The 27,081-nt window shown below is 47.4% G+C and overlaps 1 protein-coding gene across 2 annotated transcripts in view; it reads right to left on the reverse strand.

The window, feature by feature from the left end:
• Positions 1–27,081, reverse strand: part of PCSK2 (proprotein convertase subtilisin/kexin type 2) — a 307,137-nt gene that overhangs the window by 30,180 nt on the left and 249,876 nt on the right. For both annotated transcript variants that reach the window (XM_062202269.1, XM_062202268.1), the window contains 2 exons: positions 9,481–9,569; positions 1,488–1,663 (listed from right to left, as the gene is read on the reverse strand). In XM_062202269.1, coding sequence (XP_062058253.1) covers positions 1,488–1,663; positions 9,481–9,569 — 265 coding nt within the window. The remainder of the gene's footprint in view (positions 1–1,487; positions 1,664–9,480; positions 9,570–27,081) is intronic.

The raw sequence follows: 27,081 nt of genomic DNA on the forward strand, positions 1-27,081 counted from the left end.
TGAATTCCCAGATCCTGACTCTGGCCTGGCCCAGCCCCGGTTGCTACCGCTGTCTGGGGAGTGACCTAGTAGGTGGGCACTCCGCTGTCTTCCTGCCTCTGTCTCTTTTCCTCTGTCTGTCTCTCAAATAAATAAATAAGACTAAGTAGATGTGTAAGTAATGGATTCATGTGTTTTCCACATACAGATTGTAAGTAATTTAAATATATATGTAGACTGGGTGAATTTTGCGATTTATTGCCAACAGTGCTAGTTCTACAACAAAATATGGCTTACAGACATTTCCTCTGTCTGAAACTTGTCAGAATCCAAGGAGCAAAATTAAAAAATAATTCTTAACAATTCTGTTCCAAGAGTCCACACATGAAATTTCAGACACTTTTCCCCACACGCTGTGGTCAGAGCCTCATGGCTGACCACAGAGAAAAATCTGGCCACTCGGGGAAGCCACCACTGTCAGCTGAGGTCAAGTGCAATCTCTCCCCAGATGAATGACCGGGGAGTGGAGGTGGCGCGAGGTACGGTGAGTAGCTCGGGGTACAGTGAGTAGCTCAGGGCATCAGAACGTCTGTGCAGGTGCTGCTCAGGTAGCAGAGACATGCCATGTGCACCCCACCCTGCCCAACCTCCTGACCCATGGGGTCCACAGGGCTTGTGAAACAGATCAGCAGTGACCGGAACAGGCCACCCGGCGTTTGCTGGACACTTAGTGCCATGCGGGTGCACGCTGACCTCATGCACAGCTGACAACAGCCCCCCAGGACTCACCATTGCACCGGCAAGAAGAGAACGGGTGCAGCGAGGTTAAGCCCCTCGCGGATTCACGCTCAGCGCTGAGTGATGGGTGGGCGCTTGAACCCTGGAAGACTCTGATCCCCGAGCCTGGCCCTGCCCGGAGACCCCAGGGAAGAAGTCTCTGTCCTCTCACGAAGTGGCCACTGTGCCTCGACTCCGGGGTGCCCTCCCCGAGGAGCCACTGCTTCAGTCCCTTCTCCCGGGCTCCTCTCCAGGAGCCGCGGCCAGGGAAAGGCATCGCTCAGACCCCCTGCTGTGGGAGCAGGGGGCGGGGGCCACTGTCCCAGGGACTGCCCCCTGCAGCCACCACCCTGTCTGCACGAAGCCCCTGCTTCCTGTGGGCTGCTCCCAACCAACCGCGGAGCAGAGGGATTCCCCAGGCCGTAGATGCAGACAGAGCATCCCGTGAGCGGGCCTGTGGTCTGAGACCCTCCCTCCACAGCCCTCTGTCCGGGGCCAGGCTCCCACCTCCCTCTGACGTCTCCCCTGCCTCCTCCTGGCCCCTTTGCTGTATCCGTCACAGGAGTTCCCTCCAAGGCCCCTTGCGTCCCTACACCTTGCACACCCAAGGTAACAGCCCCACCCTCCCGCTGCCCTGCCCTCCATCCACCTGCTCTAGTGTCGCCACCGCTTCACCTGCCTCGTCCCACCTTTGGAGCACACCAGGCCTTGAGTGGCAGGGCCGTCTTTACCTTGTTCACGCCGTCGGCCATGGCCTGAAGCGTGAGCTCCCGGGGCCCATCCACTGTCTTCCCGTTGTCCGTGGGGCCCCAGCTGGCACTGTAGATGTCTATCAGCTGGGGCATGTGGCTGATGGAGGAGGCCTCGATGATGTCTGTCATGAAGGGCTGGTCCAGCATCCGGATACCTGCGGGCAGGTATGAGCAGAGGGAGCACTGGGCTTGGTACCACAGTTCACAGGGGACTTGGGGTGGACGAGAGCTTGGGTCCTGGAAGGGCTGGGGACTACCAGTGCCCTGGGGGACAACACTGTGGACTCTGAGCATCAAGAAGGAGGCAAAAGCAGCCCCGACTGCTGCTGCTTGGACCCCATATGTGGCCTTTTTCGTATAAGTAATGAAGAGAACTTTACCTCCCCACCCCCCAGCTCTCCTGGGATTCAGAATGAGGGGAGACCACCTTTACAGATGTGATTCCTGGCTCAGCCTGTTTCTCAGTGGAAACTCAGCTTCCAGGGACGGAGCGATGACTGGGGAGATGCAAAGCTACTGTGTGTGAGAGGTGAGGGAGGCAACTGGTGTTAGACAGTTACGGAGAAATGCCAGAGGGCAGAGGGCAGAGGGCAGAGGGCAGGGCAGGGAGAGTAGAGTGGTGGACAGGGTTAGGAGAGAGGACTCCCAGCTGCACTGTGGCTGAGAAGGGATGCTGACTGGGAAGGAGGACATAGAAACGTGTGTTACTCTGAAATGCATCTTAGAAGAAAAATAATCTGGATCCTGACACCCTTCCTTGTTCTGCACGGTTAACAGATGTTATTACTCGAGGACATTATTTCACGAGTGCCTCTCTCTCTCTCTCTCTCTTTTTAAAAATTTTATTTATTTATTTGAGAGGTAGAACTAAAGAGAGAGGGAGAGGTACAGAGAGAGGTCCTCCACCTTCTGGTTCTGCAACAGCTGGAGCCAGGCCGATCTGAAGCCAGGAGCCAGGAGCCAGGAGCTTCTATTGGGTCTCACACACAGGTGTAAAAGCCCAAGGACTTGGGCCATCTTCCACTGTCTTCCCAGGCCACAGCAGAGAGCTGGATTGGAAGTGGAGCAATTGGGACTCGAGCTGGTGCCCATATGGGATGCTGATGCTGCAGGCTACGGCTTGACCCGCTGTGCCACAGCGCCAGCCCTCTCAATGCATCTTTAACCTTCCATCACAACTGTTTACAGGAGTGCTTCACGCACCACCAGACAGCAAGGTCTCAGAGTCCAAGGGATGCATCTATTTTGTTCACATCCATGTCCTTGGGGAGAAGCGTGATGCTTGGTATTTATCTTAAGCCTGACAAATATTTGGTGAATAAACGTCTGGCATTATTGCTTTTTTGGTTGATTTTCTTCCCAACAGAGATCCAGAACAAACAATAACCAGCCTAGGTCGTCCGTCCTCAACGTTTATCCATAGTCAGGTCATCATTTTTGCTAACAAACATCTAATTATCAGGGAAAACCTGCCCATTCAGTGTAAGCTGAGTCTGTGGTTTGGACTTCCTGGGGGCTAGGTTTCATGGTTTATTTTAGAAGGAGGTAGGAAAAGTAAATCTCTACATTTGCTTTTGATCTACTTATATTTTATTTATTAAAAAAATCGCATTCAACAAAGGTAGCCAATAGGGCACAGGACAAACTGCATAGGGCAGCTGCTTCTTTTTTTTTTTTTTCTTTTTTTTCTTTTTGACAGGCAGAGTGGACAGAGAGAGAGAGACAGAGAGAAAGGTCTTCCTTTTGCCGTTGGTTCACCCTCCAATGGCCGCCGCGGTAGCGCGCTGCGGCCGGCGCACCGCGCTGATCCGATGGCAGGAGCCAGGTGCTTCTCCTGGTCTCCCATGGGGTGCAGGACCCAAGGACTTGGGCCATCCTCCACTGCACTCCCTAGCCACAGCAGAGAGCTGGCCTGGAAGAGGGGCAACCGGGACAGGATCGGTGCCCCGACCGGGACTAGAACCCGGTGTGCCGGCGCCGCAAGGCGGAGGATTAGCCTAGTGAGCCGCGGCGCCGGCCCTTTTTTTTTTTTAATTATTATTATTATTATTTTTGACAGGCAGAGTGGATAGTGAGAGAGAGAGAGAGAGAGAGAGAGAGAGAGAGAGAAAGGTCTTCCTTTTTTTGCCGTTGGTTCACCCTCCAATGGCTGCTGTGGCCGGCGCATCTCACCAATCCGAAGCCAGGAGCCAGGTGCTTCTCCTGGTCTCCCATGCGGGTGCAGGGCCCAAGCACTTGGGCCATCCTCCACTGCCTTCCTGGGCCATAGCAGAGAACTGGCCTGGAAGAGGGGCAACCGGGATAGAATCCGGCACCCTAACCGGGGCTAGAACCCGGTGTGCTGGCGCCGCAAGGCGGAGGATTAGCCTGTTAAGCCACGGCGCCGGCCGGGCAGCTGCTTCTTGCACCAGGCTGTGCTTGCTCTGTGGGTGGGAAATTAACACCGAGAGACCGGCACTCACTGGCCTGCACGGAGAAAACTCTGGCTGACCAGGACTGAACGTTCCACCTCAACGAGAAGCTGAGAGAAATTCAGCCCTTCAGCCCTGGCCAAAGGCAGCCTTGAAGGTCCTGCAAACCAACCCAGAGCAGCCGTCAGAGCCGGTGCGGGGTGCAACTGGCCGAGCCTTGCACCCCCCTGCTCTGGCCCCGTAGCCTTTCTTTCTTTCCTTTCCTCATGGGTCCCCTTGGAGCTGCACAAGAACACCAAGCTGCTGTGTATTAATCTTCTGACTGTTTCAGCATCAGGGGAGGCAGAGCTGGCCACAGACTGGGAGCAGGGCTCATTCTTATTCAGGGGCCAGGCGCCCGACATTCTTTTAATCACGTTAGGCTCAGGAGGAATGAGGCATGCGTTAATTGAATGAGATACAGTATTAATTTTGCAAGCAACTGCACCATCAGCAGCTAAGACAGAGGCTCAGGGTGACCTGAGGGTGTTTAGGGAGGGCCTCTCCTGCCCCTGGATGCCCTAGGAGCTGTGGAGGGACAGAGAGGACAGGGAGAGAGGTGCAGAGGGAGAGAGGGGCACCGAGGGAGGCAGGAGACTGTGTCTTTGTATCTGATAAATCCCCGAGGGGCTGACATGACTCAATGGCGAGGACAGAGTGGACCTCGGGGGTCTTATCCCACTCCAGCCAGGCCTGCATGGCACTTTCGTTACCCCACGTGTCTCTGTGTCTCTTTTCAATTCATTTAGAGGCCTGAGTCACGCTGGGGCCAGCCCTGGTGCTGTGGGGACTGGGGGCTTGGGGCACACTGGATATGAGCAGACTCCTCTCTTGTGGCCAAAGGTGGCCTTGTACCTGCCCCTGGTGCATGCCACACCTGCCCACAAGATGCTGACGATGCCACTTTTTGTGCTCATGAGCTAAGGTGCAAGGTCACGGCCACCCAGGTTTCAGCTTCTGAAATTTCATGAGCATTTTTATGGTGATTTTTACTGGTTTATTAAAAAACTCAGAATATGTATAAATACGGACTTCTTAATGAGATTCATTGGCTAGTAATAATAATGATAAAACTATATGAAAGCAATTCAGGGGCCAGCGCTGTGGTGCAGTGGGTTAAAGCCCTGGCCTGCAGTGCCAGCATCCCATAGGGGCGCTGGTTTGAGCCCTGGCTGCTCCACTTCCAATCCAGCTCTCTGCTATGGCCTGGAAAGGCAGTAGAAGATGGTCCAAGTGCTTGGACCCCTGCACCATGTGGAGACAAGGAGGAAGCACCTGGCTTCTGGCTTCAGATTGGCGCAGCTCCAGCCATTGCAGCCAACTGGGGAGTGAACCAGCGGATGGAAGACCTCTTACTCCTTCTCTCTCTCTCTCTCTCTCTCTCTCTCTCTCTCTCTCTCTCTGTAAGTCTGCCTTTCAAATAAACAAATAAATAAATAAAAAAAAAGAAAGCAATTCACTGCTGGTAGAGAAATTTCAGATTTTTGACAATGGTCAACAGGGTGGTTTTCAAATTATTTTCAAAATCACTTTTTTTAAAAAAATTTGTTTCTTCATTTAAAAAAGTCACACACACACAAAGCAGACGGGGTGCGGGGATAGATCTTCCATCTGCTGGTCCACTCCCCAAATGGCCACACTTTCTAATTTATATTTGCTGGTCGGTTTTATCTAGTTTATATGAGGGAACTTCAAAAAAATTAATGGAAAATGGAACTGAAAGGTAAGTTTGTTTTGGCACAAACAATTTTGAAATCCAAGCATCATTATTTCATAATACATATTTTCCATGAACTTTCTGAAGACCTCTCGTCTGCTCCCCGAGGTTGACCTGTGTCTGTGTGGGAATACACAGCAGAGATGGCACCGCCAGTCAAAGGATGGAGGGGACACGGGCTCCGCATCTGCAGGCAAACCAAGGTGGACCTGCCACCGCCTCTGAGGGCAGAATTCCAGGCGGATGAGGGGTCCCCGTGTGGAAGTTAGCAGAACTTTGGGACCAGTGCTGTGGTGCAGTGGGTAAAGCTACTACCTGTGGTGTAGTGGGTTATGCCACACCATGTGGACGTCAAGATGTGTCCGGGCTGCTCCACTTCTGATCCAGTTCCCTGCTAATGCGCCTGGGAAAGCAGCGGAAGATGGCCCAAGTGCTTGGGCCCCTGCCACCCACTTGGGAGACTCAGATGAAGCTCCAGGCTCCTGGCTTCAGCTTGGTCCAGTCCTGGCCTTTGGAGCCATTGGGGTGTGTGTGTGTGTGTGTGTATTGTGAACCAGTGATTATAAGGTCTCTCTCTCCCTCCTTCCCTCTCTTTCTGTTACTTTGTCTTTCAAGTAAATAAAAATTAAAGAAGACTTTAGGAGAAGATATTTGTGCTGACTCAGGGGCTAATTTCAAAGACAAGCTAAGGATGCCGGGAAACCGACGAAAAGGAATCCTGATGCAAAAATGAGTAGTTTATCAACAGACGAGGAACTCAGCGCTCTGTTTCCTCTTTTCCCTTCAGAGGAATAAACTTTTAATCTCATCTCGAGTCTTCTTTTTATTTCTGGCTCATGTTGGACAGCACTGTAAGTTTCAATTTTTTTTTTTTTTTAATTTTTTGACAGGCAGAGTGGACAGTGAGAGAGAGAGAGACAGAGAGAAAGGTCTTCCTTTCGCCGTTGGTTCACCCTCCAATGGCCACTGTGGCCGGCTCATCTCGCTGATCTGAAGCCAGGAGCCAGGTGCTTCTCCTGGTCTCCCGTGCGGGTGCAGGGCCCAAGGACCTGGGCCATCCTCCACTGCACTCCCGGGCCATAGCAGAGAGCTGGACTGGAAGAAGGGCAACCGGGATAGAATCCGGCGCCCCGGCCGGGACTAGAACCCGGTGTGTGAGCCACGGCGCCGGCCTCAACTTTTTTTGAAGAGACTTTGGAGGACTTCACGCCAGGAGCTCGGCACCTTCCTAAATCTCTGAGCCGGCCAGGAACGCGCAATGATCCAAGATGGCCACCAGAGGGCGCTCCAGACCTCGCTAGCTCAGCTCCTGAACGCTAGGCTGCTTTTAGGCCAGCTTTTGGAGTTTTTAGTAAATGATTAAACACCAGCCAACTTTTAGAATTGCCATCCAGAATGAATCAAATGTTCCCTCCTGAGTCTGAAAGGTCGAGGAGCCTGCAACTCGCCTTGGGTTGCCGCGTGTCCTTCCAGAAGAACTCGTTATGATCTTGCCAGGAACCCAGAGTTTGCCGGAAGCCTTGGAGGTCACAGGGACCGGGCTGGAGCTGCCCCAGCCGCGCAGCAGCCAGAGCCGGCGTGCACCGCACAGAGGACGCGGCTGGGGTTCGAGGAGTGGCCTGCTCACGCTCTTTAGGAAGCTGGGCACGCTTTTTCTGGCGCCATTTTTGGCTTCTGCAAGCTCAGAGCATTGCTGCGAGGCCCAAGGGCTCCCAGGTATCTGGAGGTGTGAGGCTGCACCCAGCAGGGGAGGCAGAGGTCACGGGCCCCCTCCCCCCGCCTGGGTCCTCAGGCCGGCTCATTGCTGTTTGCCTGTGGTGCTGTGCTCAACCCAAGAGAGCCAGGGACGCTGGACAGGGGCGGGTGTGGGTGGCCCAGCAGCCACCCCCAACCAGTGGACTTGGCAGTTGGGGGAGGGTCAAGTCCCCAAGGCTCCTTCCCTGCAGGGTCAGTTCTGAAGGGGTCCCCTGAGCCCCTGGGGCCTGACACTAAAGCAGCTCACCAAGGCCTGCTCTCTTGCCTTCCCTCCCTGCTCCACCCCCCCCCCCCCCCCCCCGCGCGCCCCGGCTTCACCCAGAACTTGGCCTCTTCTAAACGAAGAGGAGAGTGCGTTAGGTGCATCTGGTGAGCGGCCCAGATGTGTGGAGTGCAAGTAACAGGAGAGAGAGAGAGGAAGCGGATGGGGAAAGGGCGGCCCCTCAGCTCCCTGGAAGCTGTGGCTGCCCCCAACTCTGCAGGCAGTCTCGCTACAAACCCGCTGTTCAGAAACACCAGTCACCTTGCACATGCAATCCGGGCAGGAGAAACCCAGGCTGGGTTTTTCCGTGGCTGGCGGCTCTGCCCCGTGAGTACAGCCTCCCCTCTTCTGATTTGCCCCAGTAGGAGCCCGGCTTATAAAATATTAACGCTGATGCTGGGATGGGGCAAGGCGCACTGTGTGTGCATTTTAGAGATCTCCAGACATTGCATTTGTGCAGTTTCTCACCCTGCTGGGGCAAGTCACTCAGCAAACAGTGCTGAGAGCGGTGAATGGGGGGGACTGCTAAGGTTACTTTTGTGCTATTCAGGTCCCTGGAAATGCAAGTGTCAGCATAAAGGAAGTCTACGGTTCCATTAAATTGCTAGGAAAAAAAAATATCAAGACAGTTGCTGTTAAAACAACAAACAAGAGAAGGGAAAAGAAAAAGAAAACCAAGGTTGGGTGACTCAGCCTGAATAAATTAAGAATAACTGAAGAACCAACTAGAGGCAGCACTCGGAATAAGCCAGGAGCCGCTGCGCTCTCAGGCGTCTTGCTGAAGGCTTTTGAGTCTCTCTCTCTCCTTCCCCCTCCCTCTGTCTCTCTATCTCTTTACTTTGGGGGATGGAAGGGCGTATATGTCTACCACTTGCCACTCTTATTTCTAAAGGAAACATTAAATAGCCATTCCAGTGAACAGTAAAAAAGATATTAGGTAGGAGCGGGCATTTGGCACAGTGGAGAAGAGAGCTTGGGTTGCTGGTATTGCTTCAGAGTGCCTGGGTTCAAGTTACGGCTCCACTTCCAATTCAGCTTCCTACCATGGTGCACCCTGGGAAGCAGTCAGTGGTGGCTTACACAGTTTGGTCTCTGCCAAACTGGCGGCTCTGGGCTGGCTCAGTCCACACTGTTGCTCTGGGGAGTGAACCAGTGGATGTAAGATCTCTGGTCTCTGGCTCTCTGCTTTTCAAATAAAATGAAAATAAGTTAAAAAGAGTTCATCGGTAGAACACATGTCCTTAAAGATGAGGTTCATCGTGCACAAAAGTTGGAAGGGCTCGGAGTATGTTTACAAAGAATTTGTATGTCCTTATATTCTGAAGTTGGGATTCAGGGCTCGTTAAAATGTTACTAACATGGGCACCAAAGAGGAGTGACTGCGCAGTTCCATTTTTAAAAGTTCACAAACTGGCATTCACCATTTTTTGCTATTAGGAAACAAGATGGTGGATATCCTGGTGTACTTGGGCAGTAACTGGGAGGGAGCTGGCCGTCTTGTGTGTTGATGGTGATGTGGGTGTGGCCAGTTTGAACTGGGTGCTTATGATCCATGGGCTGTCTTTATTTATTATATGCTTACATAAAAAATCCAACACTATACTGATATTTCACATGGGTTAACACACAAAAAAATTTTCACTCCTGCTAAATCAATGGATCCTAGTGCTTCTGCCTCAAGAGGGGTATTTTTGGGGCAGATATTTTGAGCCAGCTGGAGGGCAGGTGTGATCCCTCCTGGGGCCGGCTGCCCAGAGTGACACCTGCCGTCTGCCAGGGCCAGCTTACCTGCAACTTTGGAGTTGTACGCCACTCCCACCCCGCAGATATTGTTGTTGGCGGCGGCGGAGACCTCTCCTGCACATCGGGTCCCGTGGCTGTGGAAACACGGTGAAGACGGATTAGATGCAGCACCTGAGCAATCTGGAAGTGGCTCCTTATGCTCCATCACTGGCACTTTGCAATGGTCCAGCTGCTGCTGAGTCCGCATGGGGCCCACCCGGTTTCCCCTCTGTCCTTCTGTTTCCTTCAGTTGACTTTTTAAGATTTGTTTGTTTATTTGTTTAAAGGCAGAGTAACAGGGAGAGAGGGAGCAAGCGAGATCTTCCACCTGCTGGTCACTCCCTCAATGGCCACCCCAGACAGGTCTGGGCCAGGCTGAAGCCAGGAACCAGGGACTTCATCCCAGTCTCCCACATGGGTGGCAGGAGCTCGGCTACTTCGGCGGTCTTTTGCTGCATTCCTGGGAGTATTAGCAGGGCGCTGGATTGGAAGTGGAGCAGCCAGAGCTCAAACCAGCACTCCAGAATGGGATGCCGGTGTTGCAAATGGCTACCTAAACTGTTGCCACTCCCTGAGTTGTTTTCTTGACCTTGGGTTTTCTGTAATAACGAGGATCTCAGAATATCCTCAACCTTACAATTCTTACTTTAAAATTCAAAGCATCTTGCCACAGAAAATACACAGGTTGCCTTTAAAAATGAAACACAAGGTAAAGCAGGTGTGTGCTTCTTGGAACAGCTCTGGTTTTTCCGCAGCACTGGAGCTGAGGGCTGGTGCTTGTTTTCAGGGTCGGTTCAGCACCCAGGGGTAACTCTGTTGGTGATGGGTCATGGTCATTACTATACTTTACCCGGTCACAGCCTCCTTTGGGGATGCACTGAACACTACAGATTCCCATCTTCACCCAGAGGTTCGCAGCGTTCTGCACACAACTTCAAGGCTGACTGGTTAAGCATCTCAGCCATCAGACCATCTTTCCATGACTTGCCTGGCTTTATGGTTCTCGGCAAGGCCTTCTCAGAGCTCATGTTCTAGAATGCTCTGTGAATTGACACTGTAATTCCCTGAATTTTCTCCCTGTGCTTGCTCTCTCCTCCCTTATGCCAAAGGTCTGCGAATGGTTCATCTGCTCCTGTGTGAATTCCCCTGCCTCTGAACTGGGCTGCTGTGGTGACCGGCTTTGACTCTGAGAATGGAGTGGAAGGAGGTGTTGGTTCTTACAGTTATTGTGTGACCTGACAGCATCTATGTCCAACCTGGTGTCCCGTACAGGAACATGGGCTAGCCTGGGAATGTTGGGCTAGCCTGGGAATGCACAAGGCCAAGTGAAGTGAGAGGTACAGTAGCCTCCCTGGTGTTACTGCCCTTGGATGAGGCGACAAAGCACCCAGTGTGTGAGGGACGCCACCTTCATCATCCAGACCCAGCCAAGTCACTCAGCAGCAGTGGAGAGAGACAAGCTGTCCCCACTTCACCCTGCCAGGATTGGGAGCAAATCCCCATTTTTCTTTTTGTTAAGCTGCTGCATTTTGGGGAGGTTTGTGAAGTGGCGGTAGACTCTGAATCAGTCAGAATGCTGTTCAAGCCCCAGATGGCACTGAAGGTGTGGCAGACTGAAACGGCCAGCCCCAGCCCTGGTCCACTGGGGTGACATGTCGCATCACCAAGTCTGCTGGAGTGGAGCGCTCACCGCCTGCAGAACGCACGGGCGGCAAGGACTTCCCCATGCCCAGCAGGGAAGTGAGGGTGATGGCCTCACTGGATGCGCATCCTTAGGGTGTTTCCACTTCTGCAGTGTTGACCAGCGTCCTGTTGGAGGCAAGCAAAGCTATGGCACTAGTGCTTAAGGAATCACATTCGAGGGAAACCTCCCCCCCTTCTCTATATGAGCAAAAGTAAGTGCTACATCCATAACTGATGCAGTCAAGATTATTTATGGAACAAGAATGAACTCTGTATGAGATAGTATGTCAAAAGTTTCTTGGAGGGGCCGGCGCTGTGGCATAGTGGGTAAAGCTGCCACCTGCAGTGCTGGTATCCCATATGGGTGCTGGTTAGAGTCCCAGCTGCTCCACTTCCGATCCAGCTCTCTATGGCCTCAGCTATAGCCTGGGAAATCAGTGGAAGACGGCCCAAGTTCTTGGGTCCCTGCAACCTCATGGGAGACCCAGAGGAAGCTCCTGGCTCCTGGCTTTGGGTCGGCACAGCTCTGGTCCCTGCGGTCATCTGGGGAGTGAACCAGCAGAGGAAAGACCTCTCTCTCTCCTCTGCCTCTACCTCTCTGTAACTCTGCCTTTCAAATAAATAAATAAATAAATAAATTGTTAAAAAAAGTTTCTTGGAAACTGCATATTATGAAAAAAATCACACATGGATTTAAAAATTTTTGCACCCAAATAAATTTTTGAACCTGAAAAAATAAATTTTTGCACCATTATCCTTGAACATTTTGAAGTCCTGTTGTATTGTGAATGGGTAACCTCCATAGTCACAGCACAGGTCAGCCTTGTGTGAAAACTTGGGGTTTTATAGACTTGTCTTTCAGGTTTTAATCGGAGAGTCTGTTTAGGATGTGGTTTTCATGGTACCTTTTGTTCTGAATGCTAAATTTGTTTGGCGTAGTGGTTAACGTGCCCCTTGGGATGCCCACATCCCATGTAATATGCTTGGGTTCGAGTCCTGGCTCCTCTGTTTCAGATTCTAGTTTCCTGGAATGTGCATCCTGGAAGGCAGCAGATGATGGCTCAAGTACTTGGGGCCCTTGACACCCACACGGGAGACCCTAGTTGAGTTACTGGCTCCTGGCTTCAGCCTGGCCATCCCTGGCTGCTGTGGGCATTTGAGGAGTGAACCAGTGGATTGGAGGTCTGTCTGTCTGTCTCTTTATCTCTGTTTCTCTCTCTGCCTTTCAAATAAAAAAATTAGTTTTTTACAAAATGCAGAAGAAAATGCTAAATAAAACTGAAAAAAAAAACAGTGTGGAAATTCATGAATAAATACATTATATAGTGAAATATAAGACAGAGGGAGAGGTTGTGGCATAGAGGGTAAAGCTGCCAACTTTGACACTGGCATCCCAAATGGGTGCTGGTTCATGTCCTGGCTGCTTCCTTCTGATCCAGCTCTCTACTAAAGGCCTGGGAAAAGCAGCAGAGTTGGTTCAAGTGCTTGGGCCCCTGCCACCAATGTGGGAGACCAGATGAAGCTCCTGGCTCCTGGATTTGACCTGGTTCAGCCCTGGCTGTTGCAGCCACTTCGGGAGTGAACCAGCAGATGGAAGACCTCTCTCTCTGTAACTACTTTGAATAAATAAAACCTAAAAAAAAAAAAAAAAACCACGAGAAGAAAAAGAAAGGAAATACAAGCAGCTTTCAAAATGCTCACGGAATATAGAATTCAAAGCTAAGTTTATTTTGGAAAAAGAATTTTAAGATCTATGCACATAGGGAATCTTCTAAGATCATGGAAATGACTCAACATAACAAAGGGTGAATATGACAAACCCACAGCCAATATCATGTAGAATGAGGAAGAGTGTTAAGTTTCCTTTTGAGGTCGTGTTGTGGCATAGCCAGTAAAGCTGCTGCCTGTGGAGCCAGCATCCCATATGGGTGCTGGTTCGAGTCCTGGCTGCTCCACTTTTTTTTTTTTTTTTGACAGGCAGAGTTAGACAGTGAGAGAGAGAGACAGAGAGAGAGAGAAAGGTCTTCCTTCTGTTGGTTCACCCCCCAAATGGCCACCATGGCCGGTACACTGTGCCGATCCGAAGCCAGGAGCCAGGTGCTTCCTCCTGGTCTCCCATGCAGGTGCAGGGCCCAGCACTTGGGCCATCCTCCACTGCCTTCCCGGGCAACAGCAGAGAGCTGGACTTGAAGAGGAGCAACAGGGACAGAATCTGGCACCCCAACTGGGTCTAGAACCTGGGGTGCCAGCGCCACAGGCGGAGGATTAGCCTAGTAAGCTGCGGCGCCGGCCCCGGCTGCTCCACTTCTAATCCAGCTCCCTACTAATACACCTGGGAAAGCAATGGAGGACGGCCCAAGTCTTGGGCCCCTGCACCCACATGAAAGACCTGGAAGAAGCTCCTGGCTCCTGGCTTTGGTCTGGCCAGCCCTGGCCATTTCAGAGATTTGGGGAGTGAATGAGTGGATGGAAAATCTCTCTCTCTCTGTGTCTCTCCACTCTCTAACTCTGCTTCTCAAACAAATAAAATAAATTTTAAAAAACAATTGACCTGGCCAGTGCCGTGACTTAACAGGCTAATCCTCCACCTTGCGGCGCCGGCACACCGGGTTCTAGTCCCGGTTGGGGTGCCGGATTCTGTCCCGGTTGCCCCTCTTCCAGGCCAGCTCTCTGCTATGGCCTGGGAAGGCAGTGGAGGATGGCCCAATGCTTGGGCCCTGCACCCGCATGGGAGACCAGGAGAGGCACCTGGCTCCTGGCTTCGGATCAGCGAGATGCGCCGGCCGCAGCGGCCATTGGAGGGTGAACCAACGGCAAAAAGGAAGACCTTTCTCTCTCTCTCACTATCCACTCTGCCTGTCAAAACAAACAAACAAACAAACAAAAAAACAATTGACCTAAAAAAAATTAAGGCTCTCGCTCTAAGATTTAGAACCAGACAAGAATTTCACTCTCACTGCTCTTATTCAATGTAGTATTGGAAATTTTAACCAGAGTCATTAGGAACAAGAAATAAAAGGTATTCAGATATGACAGGAGGAAATCAAATTATTCTTGTTTGCAGATGACTTGAGTCTTTATACAAAAAAATCTAGACTGCATCAAGAGACTATTAGAACTAATAAAAAAATTCAGTAAAGTCACAGGATACAAAATTAGCACAAAAATCAGTAGCATTTTTCTACTCTAATAATGAATTCAATGAGAAAGAAATTATAAAAGCAACCCACTCACAGTAGCTCCAAAAATACCTTACAATAAATTTAACTGTTTAAACCATGGTTAAAATGAACATTACAAAACAGAGATGAAAGAAATTGATGACAAAAATGGATAGATCGGAAAAACTAATATTATTAAAATGTCCACACTACCCCAAGCAACTTGCAGATTCAATGTAGTTCCCATTGAGATACCAATGGCATTCTTTATAGAACTGGACCATTTTAAAAATTCAAATGGAAGCACAATAGCCCCCACATAGCCAAAACAATCTTGAATATAAATAAAGGACGAAGCTGAAGGCATCACAATGCCAGATTTCTGGGCAAACTACAGAGCTATTTTGATCCAAACAGCATGGTACTGGCATGAAAACAGACACATATACCAAAGGGAAAAAACAGAAACCCCAGAGGTGAATTGACACAGCTACAACTAACTCATCTTTGACAAAGAAGTTGAAAACACAGCAAAGAAAGGACAATCTTTTCAATAAATAGTGCTGGGAAAAGTGGAATTCCACACGCAAAATACTGAAACTTGACCCCTACCTCCCTCCATATACAAAAGTCAACCCCAAGTGGATCAGGAATCTAAGTGTAAGACCTGACACCATAAAAACACAGGGGAAACACTTTAGGACACTGATAGAGGCAGTGATCATTTGGATAAGATCACAAAACATAGGCAACAAAAACAAAAACAGACAAGCAGAACTGCACCAAAAAAGGAAGCTTCTGCACATCAAAAGAAACGATCAACAGAGTAAAGAGATAGCCAACAAAATGAGAAAAAGTATTTGCAATTTATGCATCTCACAGAGAATTAATATCCAGAATATGTAAAGGACTTAAATAACTGAGCAAAAACCTGAACAATTCAGTTACAAAATGGGCAAAGGACATGAATAGGTATTTTTCATAAGAAGAAATACAAATGGCCAAAAATTTATGAAAAATGCTCAAAATGACAAATGTTGGCAAAGACACGGAGAAAAGGGACCTCTTAAACACTGTTGTTGGGAATGCAAGTTTGTACAGCCATTATGGTGAACAGTATGGTGGTGCCTAGAAAAAACTACAAATAAATCTAACATAGGACTCAGCTACCCTACTTCTGAGAATATATCTGAAGGAAAGGAAACAGCATGTGAAAAGGATACTGCACTCCCATGTTCATTGCAACACTATTCACAATAGCCAAGATATGGAATCAACTTTGATGTCTATCAATGGATAAAAGGGTAAAAAAATGCGATAAATATACACAATGGAGTATTTTTCAACCATAAGAAAGAATGAAATCCTGACATTTGCAGCAAAATGGATGGAATTGGAGATCATTATATTAAGTGAAATAAGCCATACTCAGAAAGACAAACACCACATGTTCTCTCTCACATGCGAATGTTAAAAAAAGATAATCACTCTTAACTAAGAGGAGTGAGTACGAGGGGTTGGCAAGGGTGAGGAGTGGGACGACAGCAAGGCTGGATAACGGGCACCAAAGCACAGTTAGAGAGCAGTGACAAATTCCAGTGTTCCGTAGCGTAGCAGGGCAGCTACAGTTCCACAACAGTGTATGATACTCTGTATAAAGGACTGGGCAAGTGGAGCTGGCAGGCTTCAAATACAAAGAAAAATAAGGAAATACAAAGGCCGGGTGTATGCTTTGTGCCCCATAAAAACAGACAAGTATCACATGTTAATCCAAAATTTCCATTAATGAGATAATTTCAGAAAAAGGGAAAAAGCCATCAAGTTAAAAACAAGGGAAATCTTAATAAAATATGGAAGTGTTATAGTTAGTAATAATGTGTCAATATTTTTCCAATGATAATAACATTAATTGTAACAATACTGGTTCACTAATTGAATCTTGCTTATGTTAGGTGTTAGTAATGGGATATAGGGCCCATAAAAACTCACTATTTTATCCTTACAATATTACATTATTTTTAAAAATTATTTATTTATTTATTTTTGACAGGCAGAGTTAGACAATGAGAGAGAGAGAGAGAAAGGTCTTCCTTCCGTGGATTCACCCCCTAAAATGGCTGCTACAGCTGTTGTGCTGCGCTGGTCCAAAGCCAGGAGCCAGGTGCCTCCTCCTTGTCTCCCATGCGGGTGCAGGGCCCAAGCACTTGGGCCATCCTCCACTGCTTTCCCGGGCCACAGCAGAGAGCTGGGCTGGAAGAGGAGCAACCGGGACAGAATCTGGTGCTCCAACTGGGACTAGAACCCGGGATGCTGGCACCGCAGGTGGAGGATTAGCCTAGTGAGGATTAGCCTAGTGAGCTGCGGCGCTGGTCCACAATATTACTTTAAATCTAAACACTGCTCTAAAAAGTAAGCTTTATTTTTAGAAAGAAACAATATTTTGGAAAATGCACACCACACAAAAAACTGCATGGATTTCAAAATATTTTTGCACCAACATAAACATCCTTGAATTCCATTTTTTTCTATGAACTTTTTGAAGTACCTCATATATGTACACTTTGTATTGATTCACACGTACTTTAAATGAATATAAGTATACATTTGTATTTTTGTCTATCTGTACATTTATGGTTATAAATTTATATATACTGCATACTTACAAATACATCCAAATGTTGTATATTTGAGTATATATTTATGTAAAATATATCATAGGGGCCAGCGCTGTGGTGTAGCAGGTAATGCCCTGGCGTGTAGCTCTGGCATCCCATATGAGTGCTGGTCCTAGTCCCGGCTGCTCCTCTTCTGGTCCAGCTCTCTGGTATGGCCTGGGATAGCAGTAAAAGATGGCTCAAGTCCTTGGGCCCCTGCACCCATGTGGGAGACCCTGAAGAATCTTCTGGCTCCTGGCTTCAGATCGGCGCAGCTCTGGCCGTTGTGGCCATCTGGGGAATGAACCAGCGGATAGAGGACTTCTCTGTCTCTACGTCTCTCTGCAACTCTTTCAAATAAATAAAATAAGTCTTTTAAAAAATATAGAATACGCATGTAATTACTTATATACATATATCTTATATTTTCTTTTTCATATTGATGCCTAGTAATTGGGTATATTCATGGGGTGCAGTGAGATAATCTGATGCAAGTTGTACAATGCATATTGATCACCTCAGGATAATGAAATGAAAGCTTCTCCCTTGCCGTTGTTTGTAGACTGTGCTGAGTTTCTGTGAACTGCAGCCCCCCTGTTGTGCTGTATAGCACTAGGATTTACTCCTGGGTGACTGCGTTTTGATCCTTGTTGTCCAGCCTCCCTACATCCCTTGCCCCTTACTCTTCAAAGCCTCTAGGGAGCACTGTTCTACTCTCTATTTCCATGAAAACACCTTTAGTTTTTTGAAAACATCTTCTTTTAGCTTCCACAGCACATGTATAGTTAAAAATGGATGTTTCATGGGTACTGATTAAATTTGGTTTCTGTATGCACGGAGTCAAATCAACCACGTGTCTGATTCAACGGAGCACTGATTTCGTGAGTCTTTAACAATCAACACTGGGAAAAATCTTCCTGAGACCTGAGGTGCGTAGAGATGATGCCTTCAGCCACACCTGTGAGAACACGGGTGGCTGGACGGGAACCAGGCCATGTGTAGAACCCTGTGGGGTGTGTTGTCAGTTAAGAGGGGAGCTGGGAGGAAACAGCCCGTCAAAGCTGAGACTCAGAGGAGCCAATCCTCACAATGAGAAAATAGTTGAGCCAGGTCTTAGACCAATGTCCAATGACTGGACCACCCGGTACATTCTCGTGGGGCCGTCCTAGCCCTAAAAACTGCTCACTGAAGACTCCAGTATATGTGCATGTGATCTGGCTTGAACAATTGAAAGACACTGAATGATGTTCCTGAATCCTTGATTTTGGTCTTTCAGTGGGGAGGTGAATGTCACGGACTCTCCAGAAGGTCACACAGACACATTTCACTGCTGCACTGGTGCCACTAAGGACAAGCATGGAACACAGCCTCCGCGTCTCTTCACAAAGTGGTGTGCTTTGGTCCCACTGCCTCGAGTGCCTTCCCCTTGTCTCCTACCTTCCCCGGTGTCTCAGGCCAAGGTACTTGCTTCCCTGAATGTCATGAAATACAGGGGCCCAAGGGCTTGGGCCATCTTCCACTGCTTCCCAGGCCATAGCAGAGAGCTGGATCGGAAGAGGAGCAGCCGGGTCTCGAACTGGCACCCATATGGGATGCCAGCGCTTCATGCCAGGGCATTAACTGGCTGCACCACAGCACCGGCTCCCCTAATAACTTTCTGTAGCTCCCTCTGGCCTCGAGAATGAGAAGGGGAAAGGGGTGTAGGAGGCAAAGGAAGCCCATGCTTCATGATCAGCCTCCTTCTAATGCAGGGAATTGGGAGGTGAGTGGCTGGAGTCACAGTTTGTGCTGTTTCCACCTGTCTCTGGGTCCATGCAACGAGGCTTTCTTGCTCCTTCCACGAAGAAGTGTATTTGCCCTGCCCTGAGTCTAGACTGCTCTTGTGACTTGTTTAGGTTACAAAATTGCATTGGATGGGATAAGCCCAGGCTTCAAGAGCCTTTGTGATGTTTCTGCTTTTTTTGGGGGGCCCTGTCTAGGTGCAGAGAAACAAGCCTGGGCTAGCCTACTGGGGGATGAGACACATATAAAACCCCTCATGCTTCTCACCCCGGCTGACAGCCATCCACAGACATGGGAGAAGGACATCCTAAAACAGCCAGCCTGCCGGCTGACCACGGGCACACCAGTGAGCCCAGCCTGCTTCAGATCCACAGAAGTAACGGTCTCCTAGACTTGCTCAGGCAACATTTAGTGTTGTCACACTGCTGTTTTTGCTCATTCAAACTGGTGAGAAGTGGTGTCTCACTGGCTTATCTTCCATTTTCAATATTGCTAGCAAGCTAGACTCTCACATTTTTGTAAAAAGATTTATTTTATTTATTTGAAGGAGAGAGAGAGAGAGAGAGAGAGAGAGAGAGAGAGAATCTCCAATCCACTGGTTCACTCCCCAAATGCCTACAATAGCCAGGGATGGCCAGGCTGAAGCCAAGGGCCAATATGTCAACCTGGGTCTCTGATGTGGGTGTCAAGGGCCCCAAGTACTTGAGCCATCATCTGCTGCCTTCCAGGATGCACATTCCAGGAAACTAGAATCTGAAACAGAGGAGCCAGGACTCGAACCCAAGCATATTACATGGGATGTGGGCATCCCAAGGGGCACGTTAACCACTACGCCAAACAAATTTAGCATTCAGAACAAATGGTACCATGAAAACCACATCCAAAACAGACTTCCCCTTCAAGTTAAACCCTAACGAGCCAGGAACTTCATCCAGGTCTCCCACGTGGGTGCAGGGCTCCAAGTATTTGGGCCATGTTCCACTGCTTTTCCAGGTGCATTAGTAGGGAGTTGGATTGGAAGAGTAGCAGCTGAGACTCAGCTGGTGTCAATGGGATGCCAACATTCCGAACAGCAGTGTAACCTGCTACACCACAACACCAGCTCCTCTTTTTTGGTATTTCAAAATATTTACTTTTATGGACTTTATTCTTTTAAAATTGATATAAATTGTATACATTTACCATATGCAACATTATGTCTATGTATTGAGGACTGGCTGACTCTAGCTAATTAGATGGCATGTATGCTTCTAGGCTTGCCTTCCAGGTGACTGTTCCTGCTCTTTCTCTCATGGTTTGATGCAAACAAGTACACATGTGGAAAGTGTGTGCAACTCTGAATTAAAGTTTACAGGAAAGATGTTCTGCTGGGACCACACGGATGGACCAGTAGCTAATGCTAAATAAACTTCTACTGTGTTACAACATTAAGTCATTATGACTTTGGGGATTTAGCTGTTGGAGCTGCTAGAAGTTGAACTAGTGCGTTTTAATTTTATTCATATTAACTTGTTCTTCGATAGTACTAGATGCTACTTGTTTCCTGTTTTGGAGGAGAAATTCAAATAAGAAGGTGAAGTAAACTTATTTTATGGATGTCATGTAAAGAGATGTTTGGGTGACAAGGATCAGAAGAATGCAGTCTTTGATGAACAGAAAAAAAGTCTGCTTTGTGTAATTGTACAAGTATCATCTGCTTCCTTCTTCCGAGGTGTTGCAGTGTGTTTGACGAACTTTTGGCATCTGTGGATTTAACACACACTTTGAAGCTGGTGCGTTCAGTGGCTCTGTTAATTCTTGCACTTTAATGTTTCCATTTTGGCTTATGTTTATTGTTTAAACAATATTAAGTTATGAAATATTAAATAATACAATATTGGTGAATAACACACGCATTTCATTTGAGCACTATCCAGATCTATTAAAGGTTAATATTTTCCATACTTTAGGTTTTTTTTTTAAAAGATTTTATTTATTTATTTGAGAGTTACAGAGAAAGGGAAAAAGAGAAAGGTCTTCCATCCATTGAGTCACTCCCCAAATGGCTGCAATGGCTGGAGCTGGGCCAATCCAAAGCCAGGAGGCAGGAGATTCTTCTGGGTCTCCCATGTGTGTGCAGGGACTCAAGCACTTGGGTCATCTTCCACTGCTTTCCTAGGCCATCAGCAGGGAGCTGGATCGGAAGTGGAGCAGCTGGGACTTGAACTGGTGCCCATATGGGATTCCAGCACCACAGGTGTAGGCTTAGCCTACTATGCCACAGTGCTAGCCCCTAGAACTTTTAAAGAAGGATTTACTTAGGTATTTGAAAGTCAGAGCTGCACAGTGAGTGGAAGAGACAGAGAGAGATCATCCATCCCCTGATCCATTCCCCTGATGGTCGCAACGGCTGGGGCTGGGCCAGGCCGAAGCCAGGAGACTGGAGCTCTTCTTCTGGGTCTTCCACATGGGAAAAGGGGCCCTAGCACTTGGGCCATCTTCTACTGCTTTCTCAGACGCATTAGCAGAAAGCTGGATCAGAAGTAGAGCAGCTGGGACTTGAACCAGTGCCCATATAGGATGCTGGTGCCGCAGGTGAAGGCTTTACCTGTTGTGCTACAGCACCTGCCCCCATACTTCAGATTTTTTAAAAAAATATTTATTTATTTATTTGAAAGTCAGAGTTACGCAAAGAGAGAAGGAGAGGCAGAGAGAGAGAGAGAGAGAGAGAGAGAGAGAGAGAGGTCTTCCATCTGGTTCACTCCCCAGTTGGTTGCAATGGCCAGAGCTGTGCTGATCCAAAGCCAGGAGCCAGGAGCTTCTTTGGGTCTCCCACATGGGTGCAGGGGCCCAAGTGTAAGACCCCTGCTAAAAGTAAATATTAAAATAATATTATAGTAAAGGGTTAAAAAGTTTAGCTGCTGACAGTAGACATCCCTTAAAATAACTGTGTCTCCACCTGTCTGCAGAATAACCTTGGGAAACTGCCTTGTGAAACTGCTCTGTGTAACTGTTTCACGCGATAACACTTGCCGAAGTCCAGAAAAGAGTTGCAATAAGGTTCTGTGACCATTGTATAAACTTACCCCTTCCCTCGCTAAAATCGCTAAAATCGCAACAAGAGTTTGCCCTTCAAAATAGCTAATCACCAAACGCCCTGCATACATATGTTAATCAGCTGGCTATTGTCTTTAAAAACTGCTGTAACCCTGCTCGGGGCTCTCTCGCTCTCTCTGAGGAGCCCTTTTGCGCAAACGTTCAATAAACCGCCTCGTGTTCTTTGTATCGTCTGGCCTGAGGTCTGGGTCTCTGGGGTCGCCATCCTGATGACCACGAAATTGGGGTCGTTCACAAGGACTTGGGCCATCTTCTACTGCTTTCCCAGGCCACAGCAGAAGTGGAGCAGCTGGGACTCAAATCCGCGCCCATATGGGATGCAGGCACTGCAGGTGGTGGTTTTACCTGCTACGTCATAGCGCCGGACCCTGTAAATCACTTGAAAAGTGATATTCTTGTGTATCAGTCACTTGTACGCATGTAGGAGGCTTTCTGGAGTCATTACATAGGAGTGAATGTAGACTGTATGGCTGTGTACCATCTCCTGCAGGTGGGAGGGTTCCTGCTGCTGGGCATCCTAGCCTACTCTTGTCCACCTCTACCATTTTGCTAACCCAGATGGTGTGAAATGGTACCTCATTTTCTCATTACTAGTCGGGTAACCTTTTTCTTTTTTTTTTTCCTTCTTTTTCAAGATTTATTTATTTGAAAGGCAGAGTTAGAGAGGCAGAGAGAGAGAGAGAGAGAGAGAGAGAGAGAGAGAAAGGTCTTCCATCTGCCAGTTCACTCCCCAAATGGCCGCAATGGCTGGAGCTGAGTTGATCCAAAGCCAGGAGCCAGGAGCTTCTTCTAGGTCTCCCATATGCGTGCAGGGGTCAAAGGACTTAGACCATCTTCTACTGCTTTCCCAGGTCATAGCAGAGAGCTGGATCAGAAGTGGAGCCAGCAGGCCTGGAACTGGTAGTCATATGGAATTCAATCCAGGTCTCCCAGGGGAATGGCAGGGACCTATGTACTTGAGCCATCACTTGCTGCTTTCCAGGGTGTGCATTTGTGGACAGCTGGAACTGGAAGTGGAGCCATGCATCTGTTATGGAATGTGGGTGTCCCAAGAGATACCTTAACCACTACACGGAGCCTGTGTCTGAGCTCTCTCTTCTGTTTCTTTGATCTTTTTGCCTCTTCTATGCTAATCCTACACTCTCATGATCATTATGGTTTAATAATGTTTTCATATCTTTGATATCTGGTAGGCAAAGCTTTGCCCACCTCACTGCTGTTCTGTTGTTGATCTTCTCTTTTTTCTTTCTTCATCACCTTCATAATCCTCCTCCTCTCTGCCTCTTCCTTCTCCTTCTTTGTCTTCTATTCGTGGCCCTTTGCTTTCCCATAGCAAGGTTGGGATCATTTTGCCCAGTTCCACTGAGAAACACTCTTGAAGCATCAAGGTGAATCGCAGTGATTAACTTGACACCTTTATATTGTTCCATCTTCTCATCAAGAGCTTAGTGTGTCATTTTATTCATTTAGGGCTGCAGTTATGTCTCTTCTAAGCTCTGTGATTTTCTCACATCTTTTCTTAAATTTACAATGATTTGATAATGCAGAATGTCAAGTAAGAGATGGTGAGCCTCACTTTCAGCTTGTCCCAGACTTAAAGAAAGAGGAATGTTTACTGTAGATTTTTTATAAAGAGACCATGTTATCAATTTGATAATTATTTTTTTAAATTGCACCCAGGCAAGATTTTATCCCATTTATTGGAATTTTATTCTGGAAGCTAGAATATTTTCTATACTTTAGATTTTTTCAAAAGAGATTTATTTAATTATTTGAATTATTTGAGCCACACAGTGAGAGGGAGGGAGGGGGAGAGAGAGAGAGAGAGAGAGAGAGAGAGAGAGATCTCATCCATTCACTGATTTATACATCAAATGGCTTTGATGGCTGGGGCTGGACTGGAGCTCCTGGTAATTGATTCTTTTTTCACATTAGTGTTTTTGTTTTTGCCTGTGTCTCCCATATTTCTTCATCTTTTTAAACGGATGCATTTATCACTTTGAGAAAACTAAATTTAAGTAACTTACTTGAAATTAAGTTCTCTTAAACTCTTTTTCAAGACAGCACAAAATTATTTTCCTCTGCTTTAAATTCATGTCATGATTTTTAATTCTGTTGGGTGCATTTTTGGTTCAGAGCCTTAAATTGCAGGTTAATTCTGAGGTGGGGATTTCTCTCCTCTTCTTTCTCTCTCCTCCCTTGTGCTCTTTTTCTGGCTGTGGGTGCTATGGTTGCTTCAGTTGAATCTTCAGCTCTGTCTCCCATATCCAGGTTCTTTAGTATTACGTCAGGTGTCTGTAGTCACAGAGCTAACCAGGAGAAGGTAAATTCAGCTAGCAAGCTAGTGATCAAGTTGGCCAAGTTCATGGACATGAAGCTGTCTTTGTTCTCCAGTCTCTAGCCTCCTTGGTCTACAGACTCTTCAACGGCCAAAGTCCCACAGTGCCAGCTGCAGTCTTTTGAGCCATGTATTTTAGAATTAAGTGTCAGTGTTAGCTATTTTAGAACTGATGTGCAGAGATTCCCCAGTTAGTTTACATAAACCATGTTGGTTGGCTAATGCCCAATGATCTCTATAGGATCAGACTCTGAGGTTTCAAGAGCCTATGGGTGGGGCCGGCGTTATGGTGTAGTGGGTAAAGCTGCCATTTGCAGAAGATGGCCCAAGTCCTTGCACCAGTGTGGAGACCAGGAAGAAACTTCCGGCTCCTGGCTTTGGATCAGTGCAGCTCCAGCCATTGTGGCCATTTGGGGAGTGAACCAGCGGATGGAAGACCTCTCTTTCTCTCTCTCTCTGCCTCTAACTCTGCCTTTCGAATAAATAAATAAATCTTAAAAAAAAGAGCCTATGGGTTAGGACAGGAGAGAATGGATGGGTTAGACAGGACAGGTTACAACAGGTGACAGCTGAGAATGTGCATGGCTACATCTGTGGAAAACCCGGTCTGTGGTCCAGCAGCCATAGCTTCTGGAGAAGTGAGGAGCTCTCTGTCTTTCTGAGGCTGGGTGCTAGACTTTTCAATTCTCTTGATGTATTCACCTTGCCTCCTGTCCAGGCAGTATCTTTGTATGTAACTTCCCTTTTAATCAGCAGTGCAGAAGCACAGTACTAGAGCCTTGTCAGAAAGTTCAGTCTTGAGCTGACTGCTACCTGGTTTTGTTAAAGGCTTCCACGAGAGAATGGATGTCTGAGAAAGGCAGCTAAACGGTTGGGCTGCCTGTCCACTCCTTTGGTGTTGATTTTCCTACTTTCCTGTGTCTTTGGAGAATATTTTACATAGCCCCTGTAGAAATCTCTTTACTTAAATTCACATTTATGTTTGCTGGAAGTGCCTACATTGTGCCATGCTCTATACCAAACACTGTTTATAAATGTCTCTAATTCTCAACATAAACAAATGTGCAACGTGAGAGCCCATTTTAGAGATGGTGAAACTGATTCAGGGATCACTTTTTCCATACCAGGCAAGGAACATAACACTGCATTTGTCAGCCATTATCTGCTGTTTATCTCTTCACTCTATATAATTACAACCACTCAAGGACTTTAAAATTCTCCCTGTATGATGCACACGAGATTAACTTTCAAAGTTAATACCAATGTAGAAGTATTTCTTTGAGAATCCTATGATTTTCTCCATAATCCCTCAATCTGTATTATATATATTTGTTATAGATGAAGGGAACATTTAAAATGATGAATACTTGTATAATCCAGGTAGGGGACTAGAAATGGGAAACAGAAAAGCCTGGTATTTCTCTACTGGCTCTGAATAACTAACAGAATTGCCCTCTGGTGGATGTCACCGTGCTCTGGTTTGGATTTAGAGAGGGGTGGTTACAAGCAGCAACCTTGGAGCTCCTAGGAGCTCCTATCAACTCACTAGGAAGCCTCGAGGCTCAGATGAAAAAAAGTTAGATTAGGTCTTTGAGAACAGTTGGGATTTTATTATCTGAGAGATGACTGTAGAATTAGTCTACAAAGCCGTGAGGGAGAAATGCTCATTTATTCCTGAACCACGAGGAGTCACCAGAGTAAAATATCCGCTTCCGTGAGTGTGGGACCTGCCAGCCTGTAGGGCCAGGTTCCACACATGTTCCTCTGCCGCCTGTCGTGCCGCGGTCTTCAAGATGAAATACGACTTTTAATAAGCAAGGAAAGTTAGTCACTGAAATTTGCTCTTATTTGAGGCTTTAACCAAGGCTATCAATCAAATTAGCGCCCATAGAGATAAATGTTCTTCAGCATCCATTTCATCTTCCTCCCTCTACCTTTCTAGTTGCTTGAGTAATAAATGTCTTCTCTCTCCCTGAATTTATAGTAAACTTTCTGCAGCCAGCAATGGCATCTAATCCAGAAACCCTTACTCTTTAGGGCTTACGAGACACAGTGTGCCGCATCCTCTGATGCTTCATAAATATTGCTGGTGGCAGAGATGACATTTCAGTGTGAATGCCTGTCAAGGAAATGCTACGCAAGAGGGATTTTTATGGACAACAGCACAGTAATGGAATAGAGATCTGCGATGCATCAGCAAACATTGACTTAAAACTGAGCGAGGCTGCAAGATTATTGACAAAGCGTGGGCTGCAAACCTTGTAAGCAGCCGACAGCTCGCAAATGGACAGATGTCAAGGCCACTCAACGTCTCAGCACGGCTGAAAGGCAGGCCACCCATCCATCAGCCGGCTGATCGATATTTATTGAATGCCATCAAGGAAGGAAATATGATGCCAGATCCTGATCCCACACAGCAAATCAATTCTATCTGTTTTGCACATTAAAGGACATTCATTAAGTGCATATTACTTTCTACCATTTTGTGCTTTGGGTTATTATTATTATTTTGTTTGTCCAGATTTATTTCCCTGATTGCAAACTAGGAGAAAATTGTACTCTCCCCCCCTCCCCCATTTCTCAGCTGTGTGTCAAAATGTATCCCTGGAGTTCCAATACTGTATGTGATTATTATGTGGTTCATGGTAACATAAGTACGCATGCTCTGCCTACAAAAAAAAAAAGTACAAAATCAGATTGAAATCAAGACATTCTAATATACAGGCTCCCTAAGAGCAGTTCTATGTATGTGTGAAGCTTGTTTTCATAGAAAGAGTCCCTGGCTTGGAGCTTTAAATATACTTGTAGAGAAATGTACACTTGAAGAGAAACAAGTTAGAAACACGCACATAGGTGTGATGCGATGGTTTGATGAGTCAGGAAAACTCAGGAC

This window comes from Lepus europaeus, chromosome 10 (genome assembly GCF_033115175.1).
Source record: "Lepus europaeus isolate LE1 chromosome 10, mLepTim1.pri, whole genome shotgun sequence".
Lineage (NCBI taxonomy): Eukaryota > Metazoa > Chordata > Mammalia > Lagomorpha > Leporidae > Lepus > Lepus europaeus.